The sequence below is a fragment of the Myotis daubentonii genome, chromosome 17 (assembly GCF_963259705.1).
Source record: "Myotis daubentonii chromosome 17, mMyoDau2.1, whole genome shotgun sequence".
Classification (NCBI taxonomy): Eukaryota; Metazoa; Chordata; class Mammalia; order Chiroptera; family Vespertilionidae; genus Myotis; species Myotis daubentonii.
In genome coordinates, this window is record NC_081856.1 from 40,333,445 (window position 1) to 40,352,340 (window position 18,896).

At 36.6% G+C, this 18,896-nt stretch overlaps 1 protein-coding gene across 49 annotated transcripts in view; it reads right to left on the reverse strand.

Annotated features, from left to right (window-relative positions):
- RIMS2 (regulating synaptic membrane exocytosis 2) overlaps positions 1 to 18,896 on the reverse strand; it is a 341,566-nt gene that overhangs the window by 224,325 nt on the left and 98,345 nt on the right. For 12 of the 49 annotated variants that reach the window (XM_059671988.1, XM_059671987.1, XM_059671994.1 and 9 more), the window contains exon 1: positions 10,398 to 10,519. The exons of the other annotated variants lie outside the window; for them this stretch is intronic. In XM_059671988.1, coding sequence (XP_059527971.1) covers positions 10,398 to 10,519 — 122 coding nt within the window. Of the gene's footprint in view, positions 1 to 10,397; positions 10,520 to 18,896 lie in introns of those variants that run through there. 49 annotated transcript variants of the gene reach the window in all.

Here is an 18,896-nt window from a genome sequence, read left to right on the forward strand (position 1 = left end):
CAGACAATACAGTTTTTCCTCAGCAATCTAGAGATGTTATCCACGAAAATACTAGACCTGCATTCTTTTTTTTAATGTATATTTTTTATTGATTTCAGAGAGGAAGGGAGAGAGATAGAGAGATAGAAACATCGATGATGAGAAAGAATCATTGATTGGCTGCCTTCCGCATGCCTAGACAGTGCAGGCCTGTTCTATCACTGCTACTCCTGCCTATATCAAAGGTCTTCCTTCATAGATGTTGAGAAGTTTTATACCTTGCAAGAAAAAAAGAGTGGAGAGGAAAAGAGATGAAGAGGAGAGAGAAGGGAGGATGGAAAAACTTCTGTTCTGAGTGTATCATTTAATGCACTTATTCTATGACTGCTGCCAGATTAACAAGTGCACCTCCCAGTGGCAGCTATGGTTAAAATTGTCCCAACTTTTTAAATTAATGTTTGGCTCTTGAATCATTTCATTCCCACTGATGAATTCACTGAACTTTCCAATTTGTTGGAAAACACTTTGGCGTTATCTCTTAAATTTGAACATATGGATGGAATATATCCAAGAGAAAACTCTTACATATGTACAACAGGAGATATGTTTATAACAGCATTCTCACAACAAAAATTTAGAAATAATCCAAAGATCCCACAGATGGGAGAGTGGATTAAAACCTATGATACAGTCACACTATGGAATATCATACAGCCGTCAAAATAAGTAAATTAAAATTAACTGGAAATAAACAAAACAGTACAAAGTTTTTTAGAAATATATAAAGAAAGTAAAGGAATGATGAACATGGAACTCAATATAATTGGCATAAACTGGAGGAGTTGGGAATATGAGATGAGGTAACCAAATGGTTAGATGTAAATTATTGTTACGGTTCCAGCTCTTGCTTGGGATGGTAGGTACATGGGTGCTTATGAGGTTATTATAATTAATTAACATTTTCCTGAGTAGCTAGTAAAAGGTTTCCCTTCTTGCCATAAAACTAGGCGAGACAGATGAAACCACCATTTTAAGGCACTGGACATGGTACAACGCTGAGAATCTTGAAACAGAAAATGCATATTAAATAAGCTTCACACTAGTTTTCTGATTACAGACAATCTCCCAACCACAGCATGAGGCACTGAAGCCCATGGGGCAGAGAGCATCACATTTACTGAGCATAAGAAACAGCTGCTAAAAACTGTTAGATTAGAATTCATATCCAAAACAGAACAACAAAATACATGAAGCAAAAAAAAAAAACAGACTACTATAAGAAACAGACAAATATTTAATCATCGTTGGAAGGTTTAACACTCTTTCTCAGTAAACGATGAAAAGCAAATAAAAATTCATAGGGATAAAAAAAATTTGAGAACACACACACACAAATTACAGACCAATATTCCTAATGAACATACATTCAAAAATCCTCAACAAAAATATTAGCAAACTGAAGCAACAAACATTAAAAGTATGATATACCATGACAAAATGGGATTTATTCCAGGGATGCAAAGATGGTTCAACATCTGCAAATCAATCCAAGTGATACACCACATTAATAAAGAATAAAAATTCTATGATCAACTCAGTAGATGCAGCATTTGACAAAATACAACACCCATTTGGCATAAATAGATCAATGGAATAGAATAGAGAGCCCAGAAAAAAACACTATTCATTTATAACAACTAATTTATAACAAAGGAATCAAGAATATATAAGGGGGAAAGGACAGACTCTTCACAACATGGTGTTGGGAGAACTAGGCAATCACATGCAAAAGAATGAAACTGAACCACTCCACTGCATCATACCCAAAAATCAACTCCACATGGATTAAAGACTTTAACCTAAGACCTGAAACCATAAAACTCCTAAAGAAAACACATGCAGTAAGCTCCTTGACACCAATCTTTCCAATGATTTTTAATATGACAGCAAAGGTAAAGGCAACAAAAGCAAATATAAACAAGTGGAACATCAAACTAAAAAGCTTCTGTACAACAAAGGAGGCCACCAACAAAATAAAGAGGCACGCTTTGGAGAGGAAAATATCTGCAAAATAATATATCTGATAACGGATTAATATCCAAAGTATATAAAGAGGTGATATAACTCAATAACAAAAAACAACAAGCCAACTAAAAAATGGGCAGAGGATCTGAACAGACATTTTTTCAAAGAAGAAAATAAATGGCAGACGGGCACACAAAAAAGATTTTCAACATCATTAATCATTAGGAACATGAAAATCAAAGCTACAATGAGATATCATCGCACACCTGTTAGTTAGAAGTTATTATCAAAGAGACAAGAGATCACAAGTGTCCTCAAACATGTGGATAAAAGGAAACCCTTGTGCACTGCTGGTGGGAATGTAAATTGGTTCGACCACTATGGAAAGCATTATGGAGGTTCCTCAAAGTATTAAAAATAGGCCCAGATGGGCTGGCTCAGTGGTTGAGCGGTGACCTATGAACCAGGAGGGCATGGTTCAATTCCCAGTCAGGGCACCAGGAATGCAGGCTTGATCCCCGGTGGGAGGGCTTGCAGGAGGCAGCCGTTCAATAATTCTCTCTCATCATTGATGTTTCTATCTCTCTGCCTTCCTCTCTGAAATCAATCAAAAAAATTTTTAAGAAAAAAATTAAAAATGGAACTAACATATGAACCAGCAATTCTACTTCTAAAGAAAACAAAAACACTAGCTCAAAAAGGTCTCTAGACCCCCCATGTTCACTGTAGTATATTTACAATAGCCAAGATGTGGAAACAAGCTAAGTGACTGTGGATGGATAGTGGATTAAGGAAATATGATTTATTATTAGATAGATGATTATAAAGCATGTATATATATTAAAATATTTAAATATTATTCAACCATAAACAAGGATGTACCTTGAAGGCATTATGCTAAGTTAAGTAAGTCAGACAGAGAAAGACTGCTACACAAATTCATAAATATGAGAAGAAATACCTGGGTGACAAAGGGAGGAGGCGGTGGGGGTGAAATGGGTAAAAGTAAAGGTGTTCAAAAACTACAACTTTCCATTAGAAGAGAAATAAGTCCAGGGACGTGATGTCCAGCGTGTGACTATAGTTAACAATATTGTGTTATATATTCAAAAGTTGCTGAGAAAGTAAATCTTCAAAGTTATCATTACAAGATAAAAAAAAATAACTGCAGTGATGAATGTTAACTAAACTAATTTTGGTAATCATTGTGCAATGTATACATGTATCAAATCATTATGTTGTAGTCCTACAACTATATGTCATTATATCTCAATTTTAAAAAGAATTACTATAAAAATAAAATGATCCCTAGCTCGTTTGGTTCAGTGGATAGAACGTCAGCCTGCGGACTGAAAGGTCCCAGGCTCAATTCCAGTCAAGGGCACATGCCCCGGTTGCAAGCTTGGCCTCCAGTAGGGGGCGTGCAGAAGGCAGCCGATCAATGATGCTCTCTCATCATTGATGTCTCTATTTCTTTCCCCCTCTCCCATCCTCTCTAAAATCAGTAAAAATATTTTTTTTAAATAAATTAATAAAATGAACAGAATTATGAGCTAAAAACATGCAAGAGGCCTCTAGAAGTTGAGAGCCACCAGGAAACAGGAACCTCAGTCCACAACCCAAAGTACTGGGTTCTGCCAACAATCTTAATGAAGCTGGAAGTGGGTTCTTGCATGGTCTTCCAGAAAAGAGCCTAGGCTAGCTGGCATCTTGATTCAGCCTTGGAGACCCTAAGCAGAGAGCTCAGATGACCCCACCGGAACTTCTAATCTACAGAAATGCAAGGTAATAAATGGGTATTGTTTTAACCCCCCTACCCTTGTGGTAACAGAAAACTAATATGTGATGCACTCATATTAAGTGTTTTATAAAGTAATGAATCTTCTTAACAGAATAGATATCCCAGAAAGCGAATCTCACTTATACCATTATTTAATTGTCTATAAAGGTGACAAAACAATCCAATAGGGTGCAGAAAGTCTTTAATTCTAATCAATAAATAGTGATGGAACACTGACAATCCAGAAAAATCTAAATCTTGACTTCTATCTTCACACCATACACACAAAAACTAGTATGTGAGAGTGTGGTATATTCGTATCATGGAATACTACTCAGGAATAAATACAAATGAAAAAGCTATTCATACATGTAATGACATGGGTGAATGTTTAAAATTATGCTAAGTCTTTTGTGAAAGAGTATATTCTATATGATTTCAATTATATAAAGTTCTAGAACACACAGAGTGCATTTATAGTGGGGGAGGGGGGGGAAGCAGAACGATATTTGCGTGTAGAGCAGTGGTTCTCAACCTTCTGGCCCTCTAAATACAGTTCCTCATGTTGTGACCCAACCATCAAATTATTTTCGTTGCTACTTCATAACTGTCATGTTGCTACTGTTATGAATCGTCATGTAAATATCTGATATGCAGGATGGTCTTAGGCGACCCCTGCGAAAGGGTCGTTCGACCGCCAAAGGGGTCGCGACCCACAGGTTGAGAACCGCTGGGTTACGGGCTGAGGGAAGCTGGCATGGACTGGAAAGAAGCCTGAGGGCTAAGTGTGGAAACTCAGGGGTTAATGAATATATAATCCCTAAGTCAAGAAGCTCGTGGTAGAGCGACTTTACCATATCACACAGCCAGCAAGTAGCCAACGCAAGGCATGAACACAAGTCCTGACACTAGACAAGGTAAAGCTACCACTCTTTGTGGAAGAGTCAGGCATAAATCAATCCTTGATTGAACATGGCAGCTGTCCTTGTCATTTTCCATCACCTCTATCTCTGACATTTCAAAGGTCACACAATGAGAAGGAGAATTTAAAGGAGTTTAAGTAAGAAGTCCTGAATTTGATTTAAGCAATCTGCTAAAAATTGTGTTTCTTGGAGTCTAATGTGGGTCCCATGTCCCACTTTCTAAACCAGAGCTGTTCTACTTTCACCTGCTTTACATATTGAGTTAGTTTTTGAAGAAAGTATTCTCTGATAAAAACAAACAAAAAGCGAAGATTACGAAACACTAGGCAAGCCCTGCTGGCATGGATCAGTGGTTGCGCACTGACCTATGAACCAGGAGGTCATGGTTCAATTCCAGGTCAGGGCACATGCCCAAGTTGTAGGTTTGATCCCCAGTGTGGGGCATGCAGGAGGCAGCCAATCAATGATTCTCTGTCACTATTGATGTTTCTCTCTCGCCTTTTCTCTTCCTTCCTGAAATCAATAAAAATATATTAAATAATAATAATAAGCACTAGGCAGGAAAAGGGCCTTTACATTTGAAGATACTACAATTTTAAAGTTCAATGGCTTTTTCCAGTTTGTCCAAAGGAAGTGTTCACACACATCTCTGATATACTTAAAATGTCTCAAATTCAGAAGCCAAACTCAAATCATGAGGGATTCTTTTGCTGAGTATATGAATCCTTGTAATTCGTAAATGGATATGAAGACAGCCATAGCACATATGAAATGAATCCATTTTACTATTCAGTTAATAGTGCCAGAATTAAACACAAAGGAGTTTACCAGTAATTGTCTTCCTTGAGTTTTCTACGATCTTTTATGATCATATAAAAGTTTATAATAAAAAAGTACAGTGAACATTTTACCTGTCAGTCATCAACAATAGCAGTAACTTTATAAAAAGTTATTTAAATAAGGAAAATACTTAAAGATTATTTATCAGTATCAGATTAAGTATCTAGACCAGGGGTCCTCAAACTATGGCCCGCGGGCCACATGCAAATACAAATATTGTATTTGTTCCCGTTTTGTTTTTTTACTTCAAAATAAGATATGTGCAGTGTGCGTAGGAATTTGTTCATAGTTTTTTTTAAACTATAGTCCGGCCCTCCAACGGTCTGAGGGACAGTGAACTGGCCCCGTTTAAAAAGTTTGAGGACCCCTGATCTAGACTATAAAAATAGTAGTTATATACATATCTGTGAATTAAGTCATTTTAATTAGAAATATATACTTAAGATAACCTTTTATGTAGATAGTATATAATTTTTATATTTATAATTATTATACATTTAACAAGGTTTATATACATGCATAATACACGCATGTTGTGTGCATCTATGCACATGTATCAGACTACTGGGTGGCTCTAAACTTCAGAATACAGATTGTTTATAAAATATGTTCCCATCATGACATATTGATTGTGTTGCACTCCTACCAACTCCAAACAATACACACTGTGAGTACTGCATTCCCAGAGCTATGAAAAGTAAGCATGCTCTTATTTCAATGTCAAAGTAGCCAATAATGTGCCATGATAAATAACAGGTGTCTGAGCCAAAAATCCTGAACACATACTGATGGCTTCATTATAAACCAAAGTGATAGTAAACGCTGTGTAAATGATTAAGTATTCCTGACAAAAAAAAAAAAAAAACACTACCAGGCTAAATAATTAAGCATTTATTTTACAAATTCAATAAATAACACTGTTTTATATTTCTATTTTTAAGTAATATTGTTTTAGAACTGTGAAAATGTTTCAGTGGAAAAGAATCCATTTACTCTAGGTGATTTCAAGCTTTCCATTTCTTTTGATAATGAGAACAGCTCCATAATTTATTGTCCAATAAACACTTTTGAGAGAGAGAAAAGTGTTATTAATAATAAAGAGTGGAAGATAGCAGTCATAAACTAGGACTAGTTCAGACAAACCAGAACTTATGGTTAACTTACTTACAATTAAAAATACCTACTACAAATCCAAATATTCTTTGGTCTGCTAAGTTTTTTTACTCTTACATTTAAAATGAAAGTCTGCATATCTTTTAATATAAAAGTCTGCACATATATACGAAGGGAGAGAAAGACTGTCTTTACCTATTCCGAGTAAATCAAGTTCTATTATGCCCCTGTGTGGCCAACCAGCACAGCAAATTCACTCTCACACCTTTGGTGACGAAGAAATAATTACAATCTGGAAGAAAATACGTTTTCCTCACGGTACAAGAAAGATTACTAAAAATCAGTAAATGGGGACACTTGGGAGATATTAAGTACATTATTCCAGAAATGTTATCACAAAAGATGGCCATCATCTTTTGAATAATGTTCAAAGCAATTGATTATTCAACGCAGTGAACTGTACTAAAAATATACCTCTAGCATCCCAATATTTATGTTTCCTTCCAAAGACAAGATTGCAAAACTTAGATTTCATAATGAATTTAATACTTGAGGACTTTTCTACAGGCAATAAAAGCAATTATCTTTGTATCCGGATTAATTTATTTCGGGGGAGAGGAGTTTACAGTAAGAAAACTTGATAAGCAGAGTTTAAATCAAAGTGGCATTTCATCAAAACCTATCAAGTGGGTTGCCATAGGACACAGACACTGTGTGTGGCTTCTTCTAGCTGGACCTTCAGTTGTTTCATTTTAACTGTAAAAGAACACAGGATATCCTGCCACCTCTTTAATGCCCTACAATGGTACTCAAGATCCACAATGATAAGAGAATACATTAAAAACTTCCAGATTGAAACATAGGGTTTTGTACTATAAGGTTCCCAACAAAAAGCCTAAAATATTCTAATGATTTCCACTCACATGTAAATTTCAATTATTCATTAGGTAATAAAATGCTTTAACAATCTATATTAATCTCCAGTTTAGTGATTTGTGATACATAAAATGTTATAGGTGTCTTTAAAAATCTTTGCTCCTTTGCAAGTTGAATCTGGAAATGCTTTTGGAGCAATTATTTTGGGAGATTTTCATCTTAATCTTCTATTGCTAATATGTCATAGAAGTAAATTGCCCTATCATCTGACAACCTGATGAAGGTTGCGTTGCAGATTTAGGGATAAGACTGGGTACCTAGAAAAAGCCTCAAGAAAACTCCCTGAAAGGGTCCTCTTTAGATAACACGTTGTCTACAACTGATACATGGTACTATTCTAGTCATTTCTCCTGGAAAGCAATTCAGAAGAAAATATAACCTAATTGTCCAAATCCCTGATGTTAATGTCTATCAGTGTAAAGGTGGAATTAATGTCACGATACAAATACTGAATATTCCATTTCAACTAGGCCAAACAGACGAGAACTAGTCATGTAATAATAACCAAACTGCTCTTTCCAGAGGTGATACTTATGTAATTGATGCTTCAGATCTCAAACGCATAATGTCCAGTCCATGAAGTAGAAAGTCTCATTACTTAGAAAAATTTTAAGTTGTAAGATAACATCTTCTGATGACATACTAAGTCATTAGTCTTCCATTTTTTTCTTCAAGGATGATTTTTTTTTAAAGTCTAAATCTTACTTTCTGATTCTATGCTAACTTTAAATGTTGATGCTTAGGTATTTATATTTTTTTTCATCTAAGCAAAATAATAATTTTAAAAGACCATTGTGTCTGATCGGCACACAAAGTAACCAAAACATTAAAATATGTGCAGGGGGGCTTTATTAACTGTACATTCTTATAAATTTATTTTTACTCTTCATACTTCTAAAATTATAGCTATTTTTAAATTGGTTTTGACTTACTTTGTAAGTAAATCAAGTACTTGATTAGTTATGAAGATCAATAGATCTACATGTGAAAGAAAAGTCATACGTTTTTAGAAGACCAAGTTAAGAACATAGGAAGTGGTTTTTCCCCCCTAAAACAGAATAAATTCTTTATTGATTGTTTCAGATTATTTAGGTTAAAAAAAGTTAAATAAGACTGGTCTTACAGAATCCTTACAAACTCCACAATTTAATATTTAATTACCACAGCATAAAATTCCAGATTGTTAATAATGAGAGCATGACAATTATAAGCATGACAACTTGTGCTAAAAGAAACTTGTGGCCAAAGCAAATGTGTAGTAATAGGGGTGCACATAATTCCCTCAAAAAATAGATATTCTCATATTTTAAACCTAGTGACATTTACTTTAAAATTAATTCCATACTATGCACAATTCTTAAATATTTTTAAACACATAAATTCCTGGCATTAAAAAAAAGGGAAATCAAATATGGAAAGTATTTATAAGGGATGAGTACATATCCTAAAACTCTAGTTACTAGTACCTTTGGGTCAAGGAATTCTTAAGAAAGCCATACTTAAATCAATACAGATTATTTTTATCATAAACCATACACTTAAATATTATATTGCTAAGTAAGAAAACCCACTATCTTTCTATCTGAAACTATAGATAACCTATCATAGCATTTCACATGCTGCTATATATTTTACATTAGTCTGAAAACAAAATTATTAAAAAAAAATAGAATTAGTTAACTGAACAGATCTGCACTGGGGAAAGATGTGAAATTTTATTAAAAGGAAACATGCTGCTCCATATTCAATGGAAAGGTCATAGATATATTTATCATCAGTAAATGTTTTAAATGCCTAGAAATTTATAAAGCCTCCTTTACGTTTGTTAAATCAAAACATATACTGCTATTAGGTATTTCTTCATCTCTAAAACAGGCTGCCTCACATTGTTCAAAGACCCTAAAAGGAAGAGAACTGCAAAACCATTCAATATTCTGTGCACTATCAGTTTTCCCTCGATTTCCAGAAGATTTCAATGCATTATCGTTTCTTTCTCAGTCTTTCCCCACACGTATTTAGTTAAAATGAGCTTTTTATTTCTATACTGGGTATATAACATTAGAAATTCTCAAGAGACAAGCAACTTAAAGGAGGAGAAAACTGGATGACAAAACTGCATTTTAGAAGCATTCTTCTATACGCTATCTCTTTAAACCATAAGCTAGAGAAACCATCTAAAACATATGTTCAGAATTTAACAACCTTCACCACACACACACACACACACGCAAAGATCAGGTTGAAAGCAATAGAATTTATAACAAAGCATCCTTCCAAACTAGCCAATCTAATAAAAAGCCTTATTAGCAGTTCCATAATAGAGCCTGTTTAAAGGTGATTATTGATCCCTGCATAGAGAAATATCTCAGACCTAGAAAACACCTTCCGCATGTTTTACAAAGAGCATGCATAACTGCTAATTCACCTTTTCCAGCAAATCACGCATGATTATTCAGCCCCATCCCCATATATGCAATATAATAACTGCCATGATCACAAAGAGAAAGATGTCAGGCATTTTAAGTTAATCCTTCTATTTCTTAGAAAATGAAATCATGAAACAGCCTGCATGATTCAGAGGTCAACCTAGTTAAATTTAAGATGCTTTCTGTGCTTTGAAGTAAGCTTGCTTTCCTTCCTAAAATCAATTAAGAACACTACATAAAATTGTCTGTTTCAGATTAAAAAGACAACACCCTGGTGATGCTCACATTTTAATACAGGACAATTTTTACAGACATATAAGATTAGTATTCTGAAAATACCAACACTAAAAGAAAATACAGTTTAGCTTTACTTACCTTGTATTATTCAGCGTTTGTCCAAAAAGCTCATTTTGTAAAATATTTGGTGGGGATGAAAAAACCCCATGAAAATGAGATAAAACAGAATTGCAGACCTGGCGCAATGTCTCAAATTGCATTTTCTTTCTTTTCTTTTTTTTTTCCCCTCTCTCTCTCTCTCTCTTCTCTTTATTTTTCCTTACCACCTGTCTTTAAAGTCATCTATTTGCACACGCTGTCAAATAAAAACATGCCAATCAAGTTCCATATTTCTCCTGAGCTCTGTAAAAACTGTGCTTAAATGAGCAGAGGTTGATAGTTAATTGTACAGTCATTATTCTTCTAATTCAGTCGTAGAAGATTCAGTGCCCGAGCAGCTTTCGGCTTTCTCCTGACTGTAGCAAGAATTCCAAACAGCAGTGAGCTTTTTGGGGCTTCCCCAGCTGAAGTGTGAAGCTGACTGCTTTCATGTACTCTACTCATATTTCTCTAAGCCTATTAAAATCACGCCATGAATAGATGCTGCCGTCAGGAGTTTCAGCACATCTGGCTGCCAGCAATCAAGTCGAAGTCATAAAAATGGGGGCAAGGTCTCGTCTCAATGCTACCACCAGGTGAAAGGAAGAGAGGTAATGCATTCTCCAGCCCTCCCCTCCTTCCCTGGGAAAGAAATAACTCCGGCAACAGAGTCTATGGGTCTCTTCAATGTTCAAGCTGCTGCATAGGCCAAGAGCGTTCTCAAAATAAGTGGTATCTCCTTTGATACCATGAAGCAATAAAAAGACGAGAGGCCACGGAGCTTTTACTGCCTGCATTTACAATGCTGTACTTCTTCTAAAGAAACATGTGGAAATCTTCTTAATGTCTTATTTAATTTTAAAATGTCTCCATTTATGTATTTTTCTAAGAAAAGTTAATAATGTCCCTTTTTAAAGGCTATACGTAGTGACTACCTGATTATTTGTGTAATTTTAAAGGGGGGAGGACCCTATCAATTAAAAATCACGTAAGCAGCACACATAAATATCAACATTCCCGCTAATCAAAAAACACAGCTAACGCCAGTGAGACTTTATCGATTATTATTCATTGATTTCAATAATGGTGGTCATAGCTTTCTTCAGAAAAGGCTGTTTCCTGGAGGCTCCAGTAGTATACGAATACAATACCCCAGATCACCCTCCCTTCTCACTGAGTAGTTCTGGTTTAGATAAAATCTTGGATTATTCTATATCCAGGTGCATCCATCTTTCTACAAAAAAAAATGTTCTAGAAGTGTGTAATCCAAATTTTAAAAACCAACACACTGATACAGATGATTAATGTTTCTTGATCTTTAATTGCTCCTAAACCATTTCATTTATTTAACAGATGCATCCCTTTCAACCCCTTCTCTTTTACCTCAACTTTTTTTTAAATATATTTCTTTGATTTCAGAGAGAAAGGAGAGAGAGAGAGAGAGACATAGAAACATCAATGATGAAAGAGGATCATTGATTGGCTACCTCCTGCACGCCCCCTACTGGGGATGAAGCCCACAACCCAGGCATGTGCCCTTGGCCAAAATTGAACCCAAGACCCTTCAGTCTGCAGGCTAAAGCTCTATCCACTGAGCCAAGTCTAGAGCTAGGGCTTTACCTCAACTTTTAGCCCCAACTCCCTCTATTCCCTTCTGTACACATACCACTATCAATAAATAGGCATGTAAATACACTAAGAAGTTTTTTTTTAACTGGTGAATTCTTTTTTGACATGAGTAAACATGTCACAAAAGAACAATACAAAATAAGCATGTGATAATGCACATTTTAAACGACACAAAAATAAATATTCTATAACATAAAATTTTAAACAACTAATTTTTTTTATAAACTAAGATGTCCAATTATGGGGTTTGTCCTCAATTAAAAGTGCTCCTATTTTGCTTATTATTTAAGCAATAACTTTTACAGGTGCACACTAATCTAGTTATGAAATATATATACACACACAAAGTATTTTTTCATTTACAAAGTACTTCTAAATCTATTTTTTAATATCCAGAAAACATGAGTGGGTGGTAATGTTGCTATAATTTTTTAAAATTTGTTTTTAATTTTTATTGAATTTATTGGTTAATAAAATTATATAGGTTTTATGTGTACAATCCTATAATACATCTTCTGCATATAGTATTGAGTGTTCACCACCCAAAGTCATCATCTCCTTCCATCACCACTTATCACCCTTTCACCCTCTTCGATCTTCTCCTCACCCCTCCTTCCCTCTGTTAATCACCATACTGTTGTCTGTGTCTACAAGTTTTTTTGTGGTTTCTTTTTGCTTAATCCCTTCACCTTTTTTACCCAGCCTCCAACCTCCCTCCCCTCTGACAGCTGTTGGTCTGTTTGCTGTATCTATGCGTCTGTTTCTATTTTGTTTATTTTGTTCATTAGATTCCACATATAAGTGAAATCATATTGAAGCTGTAGGGGACTGAGGATCACACAGCTTGTAAAATATTTGAATGAAGATCTTCAACTATGGACTCCGTTTCAAATGCTCCTTACCTATCTTTCTCTCTACTGCCTCCATACACACACGGGCACATACACACACACACAAACACACGCGTCTATTTGTGAACAGACCAGTCTCTGGAGATGAACTGAAACACCAGTGATCAATCAAGGATATCTCGGTTAGAGCAAACATCTCAAAATTTCTCACATTTCTGAAAGATCAATTTCTAAAAATTGAAACATATACATTTTTAAAATTCTTAATTTCAAAGCTCATACTATCTGTGATAAAACATATAAATATATGCCCCCCCGTGGGTAGATTCAATTTTTGTAAATAATCAAAAGCCCTTTGGAAGCAAGTCTATTAAATAAGAGGTTGATTACACAGCAAAACATTCTTTGTTTTTAAAGAGAAAATTTCTTTTGTGTTTCAAAATAGGATCTGAAGGCAAGGTCAGGAATACTTTCAAAAATGGTCTAAGCAATGGAAACATCCCTGGAATGAGCATTAAAATAACTCCTTTGAAAGAGCAAACACTGTAGCTACCGCCTTTCTCTGGGTCTCACTGCCAACAGGCACTACTGGTCAGTTTCCTCTTTGTACCCTCAATATCCCACAAGTGATTTCTTCAGCTTTCACCTGCTCCTCTTCCCTAAGGGCTCAAATGTCACTTTCTTGAGAACACTTAAATTTTACAGTTTTAAAGATGTCTGGCTTTATTTTGAATTTTTAAGAGTTCCAAATCTTTTCTATTATAATGCTCCATACATCTAAACATCTAAACATAGCTGATCAATTAATGAAACCATATGGTATACAATATGTATAATCTATAACAAAATCCATGAAATGCTAAAGAAATTTTTCATCTTATTAAAATATAGATCTGTAGTTTTACCTACATAATTGAAATAACTGCACTACTCTTCCATTGCATTATTCTTGTTCCACTGACTATCTGTAGCATCTGAATCATTAAAATCTTGGGCTTAGCCCTAGCTGGTTTGGCTCAGTGGATAGAGCGTCAGCCTGTGGAATGAAAGGTCCCAGGTTCAATTCCCGTCAATGGCACATGCCCAGGTTGCAGGCTCGATCCCCAGTAGGGTGTGTGCAGGAGGCAGCCAATCAATGATTCTCTATCATCATTGATGTTTCTATCTCTCTCTCCCTCTCCCTTCCTCTCTGAAATCAATAAAAATATATTTTAAAAAGAAAAATTGGGCTTAGAAGAATTATGGTCCAGAGAACCAGGTGAATTATTACATATTTTGCAGATGGAAGTCTGGTATTATAATATTTCCCTAAGCCAAAACCACAGACCCATTCATCTCAGGAATAACAGATAAGCAAAAAAATAAAGGCAGATGACAAAACTTCCAAAAAGGGGTGGGGGAAGGGCATTCAATAAAAATACCTATATCCATTAGCAACGGTATATAGCCGCTTCACCTCCGTGTGGGCCGCGCAGTATATCCAGGTACAGAAGACAGACTGCCAAGACCCAAAAAGTACACTATAAACTTAAAGACGTCAGAAAAGTTTAGTTCAAAATACCTACAGCAGTTTTCATTAACATGTTTTTTTCACAATTTTTATTTAAAATGTTTAATGTTGACATTATTGCAGGTGTCCCCCTCTTCTCCTCCTTTGCCCACGCCCCCCCACCCCTGCCTCCCCCTCCCTTGGCCTTTACCACACTATTGTCCATGTCCACGGGGTGTGCATATAACCCCTTCGCCTTCTTTATCCAGTCACCCCACCCCCCTCCGCTCGGGCACCAGCCACTCTGTTCCATGTGTCCATGCTTCTGGTTCCATGTTGTTGGTCAGTTCATTTTGTTCATTAGATTCCACATATTAGTGAGATCATACGGTATTTGTTTTAAAAGCATGTTGATGCTCAGTTGTTTTCTGATGCACAAAAATAGTATTTCCTGGGGCTTGAACGCTATCCCGTTTTGACCATTGCTACAGAACAGATACCTTACAGTTTCTACCATCTAGCTCAGAAAGGAATAGAGAAAGCTCCACAAATGTATGAAGCCACACCACCATCATTATCATCTGAACCCTCTTTCTAGGCCAGAAATGTGAGGGCCAATCCTATGGAGTTTTTGGTGTGAGCTGCATGATGAGACGTGTTACAGGGTTGCTTCAACAGTCCAGGGCCAGAGCAACTCTTTTTTTTAATTTATCTTTATTGTTCAAAGTATTACAGCTATCCCCTAACTCTCCCCGCTCCCTCCCCGGTCTTCACTGCACTACTGTCTGTGTCCCAGAGTTATGCATATACTCATGTCAGTTCTTTGGTGAATGTCCTCCTGCCCCCCTTCCCTCTGAGGTTCGTCCGTCTGGTGCATGCTTCCATGTCTCTGCATCTCTTTTGTTCATCAGTTTATTTTGTTCACTAGATTCCACATATGAGTGAGATCAGGTGACACTTATCTTTCTCTGACTGGCTTATTTCACTTAGCATAATACACTCCCGGTCCCTCCATGCTGTCTCCAAGGGTAACTCATCAAAGCAGTTCCTATACCTACAAACAGGCAGCAGCAGAAATATCTTTCCCATTGGATATAAGAGTTAGGTTACTGAGTACCAACCCTAGATTTAAGCTCAAGAACAAAAATGTCCAGAGTGACTCTCTGACGCAGAGATTCCACGGTTTAGAGCAGTGGTTCTCAACCTTCCTAATGCCGCGACCCTTTAATACAGTTCCTCATGTTGTGGTGACCCCCAATTTCATTGTTACAAATTGAACATAATTAAAGCATAGTGGTGAATCACACAAAAACAATATGTAATTATATATGTGTTTTCCCATGGTCTTAGGCGACCCCTGTGAAAGGGTCGTTCGACCCCCACCAAAGGGGTTGAGAACCACTGGTTTAGAGGAAAGAGAACCAAGATCTCTGAAAACACAATTTGTCAAGTCTCTGCAGTCTTGCGGCTGAGCGTACGCTCCCTTGATAACTATCAAGAGAGTCCCTGAAAGCAACACCACAATTTCGGGAGCTATATGAGTATGAATAAGATCCAACTCCTTCTCTAATAGCTACATGCACCAAGCACCACAGTATAAGGGATACGTATAGCCTTGAGGCTCCAAGCACTCACACCTAAGCTTGCAAAATGTCTTCACAAGGCACCTCCGCTACCTAATAACTTCCAAGTGTCCCTGGATGCTTCAGTAGAGAAATACAGACTGCACATTGTTATCTTAAGAAAACTGGAAAGAATACTCATTGGCACAACTATAAACGTGTTTAGCGAAATATGGGAACAATAAAATACTATGCAATAATACTGGCCACCAAGAGTTCCCATCTGCAGTGTCTTTCTTTCAAGCAATTTCCTTCTAGTCATTACACATGAAAAAGTGGGGAAATGAAGGCACTAAAAACATAGCAAAATGTTATTTCACTCTATGTGGATGCAGGGAGATCAATTGGAAAGCTAATGCATTAGTCAAAGGAAGACATTGGCTGGCTTGGATTAAAGTGATCACAATAAGATGGAGATAAAGGAGCATTATAAAAGGAGATGTTGAATCAACAAGACATAATGATTGATTTGCCACAGGGGTGGGAGGTGGTGTATGAAGGTCAAGAGAGGAGTCAGAAATGACTCTCAGATTTCTCTCTTAAGTAACCAAGCATATAGTCTTAAAACCTGCTGAGACAGAGAATGCTAAAGGAAGAGCACAATAAGGGAGAAGGAAGGGGAAGATGATGAGTTGTAGAATTTAAGTAGCATGCAAGATAGCTAAAAAGACTGATGAATATGCAGTTGAGTGTGTCACTCTGGAGTTCAGAAGAGAGTTCTCAGCTAAAGATATTAATTCAAGAAGCATCAGCATAGTAGTAATAATTTTAACCAAGAGAGTACATGAAATCACCCAAAAAAGAAAGTTCAAAATGGAGAAGGGGGGCGGGGGAAGAGGGGGGGTAGGGGGTGCATTATAAGACAAAGCACCAGGGAACTATTTCCACATAAAGCCATCAGGTAAAGAAGACATGAGTGAAGGAGAGCAAAGAGGAGCAGCCACAGAAGTAGAAGGGAAATCAGGAGAGTATGGTAGCCTAGAAGCCAACAAAAGACAGTGTTTAAGAAAAATGACCAATTCCATGTTCTGTCATCTGGAATTTGAATAATTACTGCTTGTGACCCTGTGCTTCAAAACAATTCTGAAAATTCTCAGGCTCTTTTGGCCTAAAATCACTCATTCTATAGGACCCACCAATAAGGACTGGGAGCAGGTATCTTCTAACTTTCCTTCATCAACCTTCTCCCTTTTTTAGTCTTGGTTCAGCCAAAGCAGGACACCTTATGCAAATAAAGTCATGCAAATTTACATGTATTCTGATTCAGTCCTATCAACTTAAAAAATGTAGTTACAGAAGGTAGGGGAGGCCAGGGGATTGACAAGGGCGGGGGAAAAAGGGAGACGTATGTAATACCCTTTGTAATATTTTAAGCGTCTACGGCCATACCACCCTGAACGCGCCCAATCTCGTCTGTAATACTTTAAGCAATAAAACTAAAAAAAAAAAAAAAAATGTAGTTACATATGCCTGCCCCTTAAAAATGGGCACAGAGCCCTGGCCAGTGTGACTCAGTGGTTAGAATATCATGATTTATCTAGAAGATATTTCTTTCTTTAATGCCCGACCACACATATCCAATCGAACAGAAGTAACTTCTATTCACTCCACCTTCTAAATGAAGCATAAATCCACATTTCCATCTTGTTACTACAATTCTAGTTCAAACTACCAACAACTCTCTCCTAGATTACTTCAATAGACTCCTAACTTCTCTCCGCATGAATTCTTACCCTACAAACCATTCTCTACACAACAGAATCCTTCCTATATAATAAAAGGGTAATATGCAAAATGACCCTAACAGCAGAACGACTGGTGGCTATGATGCGCACTGACCACCAGGGGGCAGATGCTCAACACAGGAGCTGTCCCCTGGGGTCAGTGCGCTCCCACAGGGGGAGCACCGCTCATCCAGAAGCCAGGCTCATGGCTGGCGAGCACAGGTGGCAGCGGGAGCTTCTCCTGACCCCGCTGCACCACTAAGGCCGGCAGTGGGACATCCTCCGAGGGCTCCATGTTAAACAATGGTATCCTAGCACATTTAGAATAGAATAGTAACTCCTTCATTTTACAGAAAGGAAGTAAGATGCATTTGTTTGGTCCAGGTGGTTGGTGATGGAGTTAGAATGAGCATGCACATCTCCTTCCTCTCAGGCCAGTCCTCCTTACACAATACTACCACGTCTTCGACATTCAGCAACTCCTTATGGATGCTCTCATTTAAAATGCAAACTAACTTCACAGTTCATAAGTGTCCCAGAATGTAAAAGAGAAAGTATGCTGTGAAAATACAAATGAGAAGGTCAATGTAGACTTTGGAAATAAACATAATTTCCAAATCCCATGTATTTTGAGAGAATAAATACTGGATCAAAATATATTTAGGGGAAATACTAAAATGAGAAAGGTCAAACTTTTATAATCCTCCCTACTCATATGACTCTGATTCTTATTAAGCAAAGTCAACCAGAAAAAAACAGGTTTCGTACTACTTACTAGTCAGGGATTTTTTAATCATGCCTCAAAAGTTTTAATCATGTCAAATAATTTATATAAATGAATTCCAGATATATATCACAGAAGTTAAAATGTTATTTTACATCACAATAATTTTGAGTCCATATATCCCATAGTCTTACAGTCTTAGTTGTATGAAAAATACAAACTTTTTCTGAGAAATATAAGTTGAAAACTAATATCTAAGAAACAGACAAACAAAAAACTGCTCAGGTGGAACTACAATAAAAAAAAAAGAACTGAAAAGGAAAAAAGTGGCAGGGGATTGTATCAGTAGAGAGGGGGAAGGTACCCTTAAGTTTAATTTTCCAGTTCAAGCACTGTGTAATTAGGTAAGCACAGTGAGAACTGTTCCACCAATAACCTTCAAACCAACCTTGAAAGATCT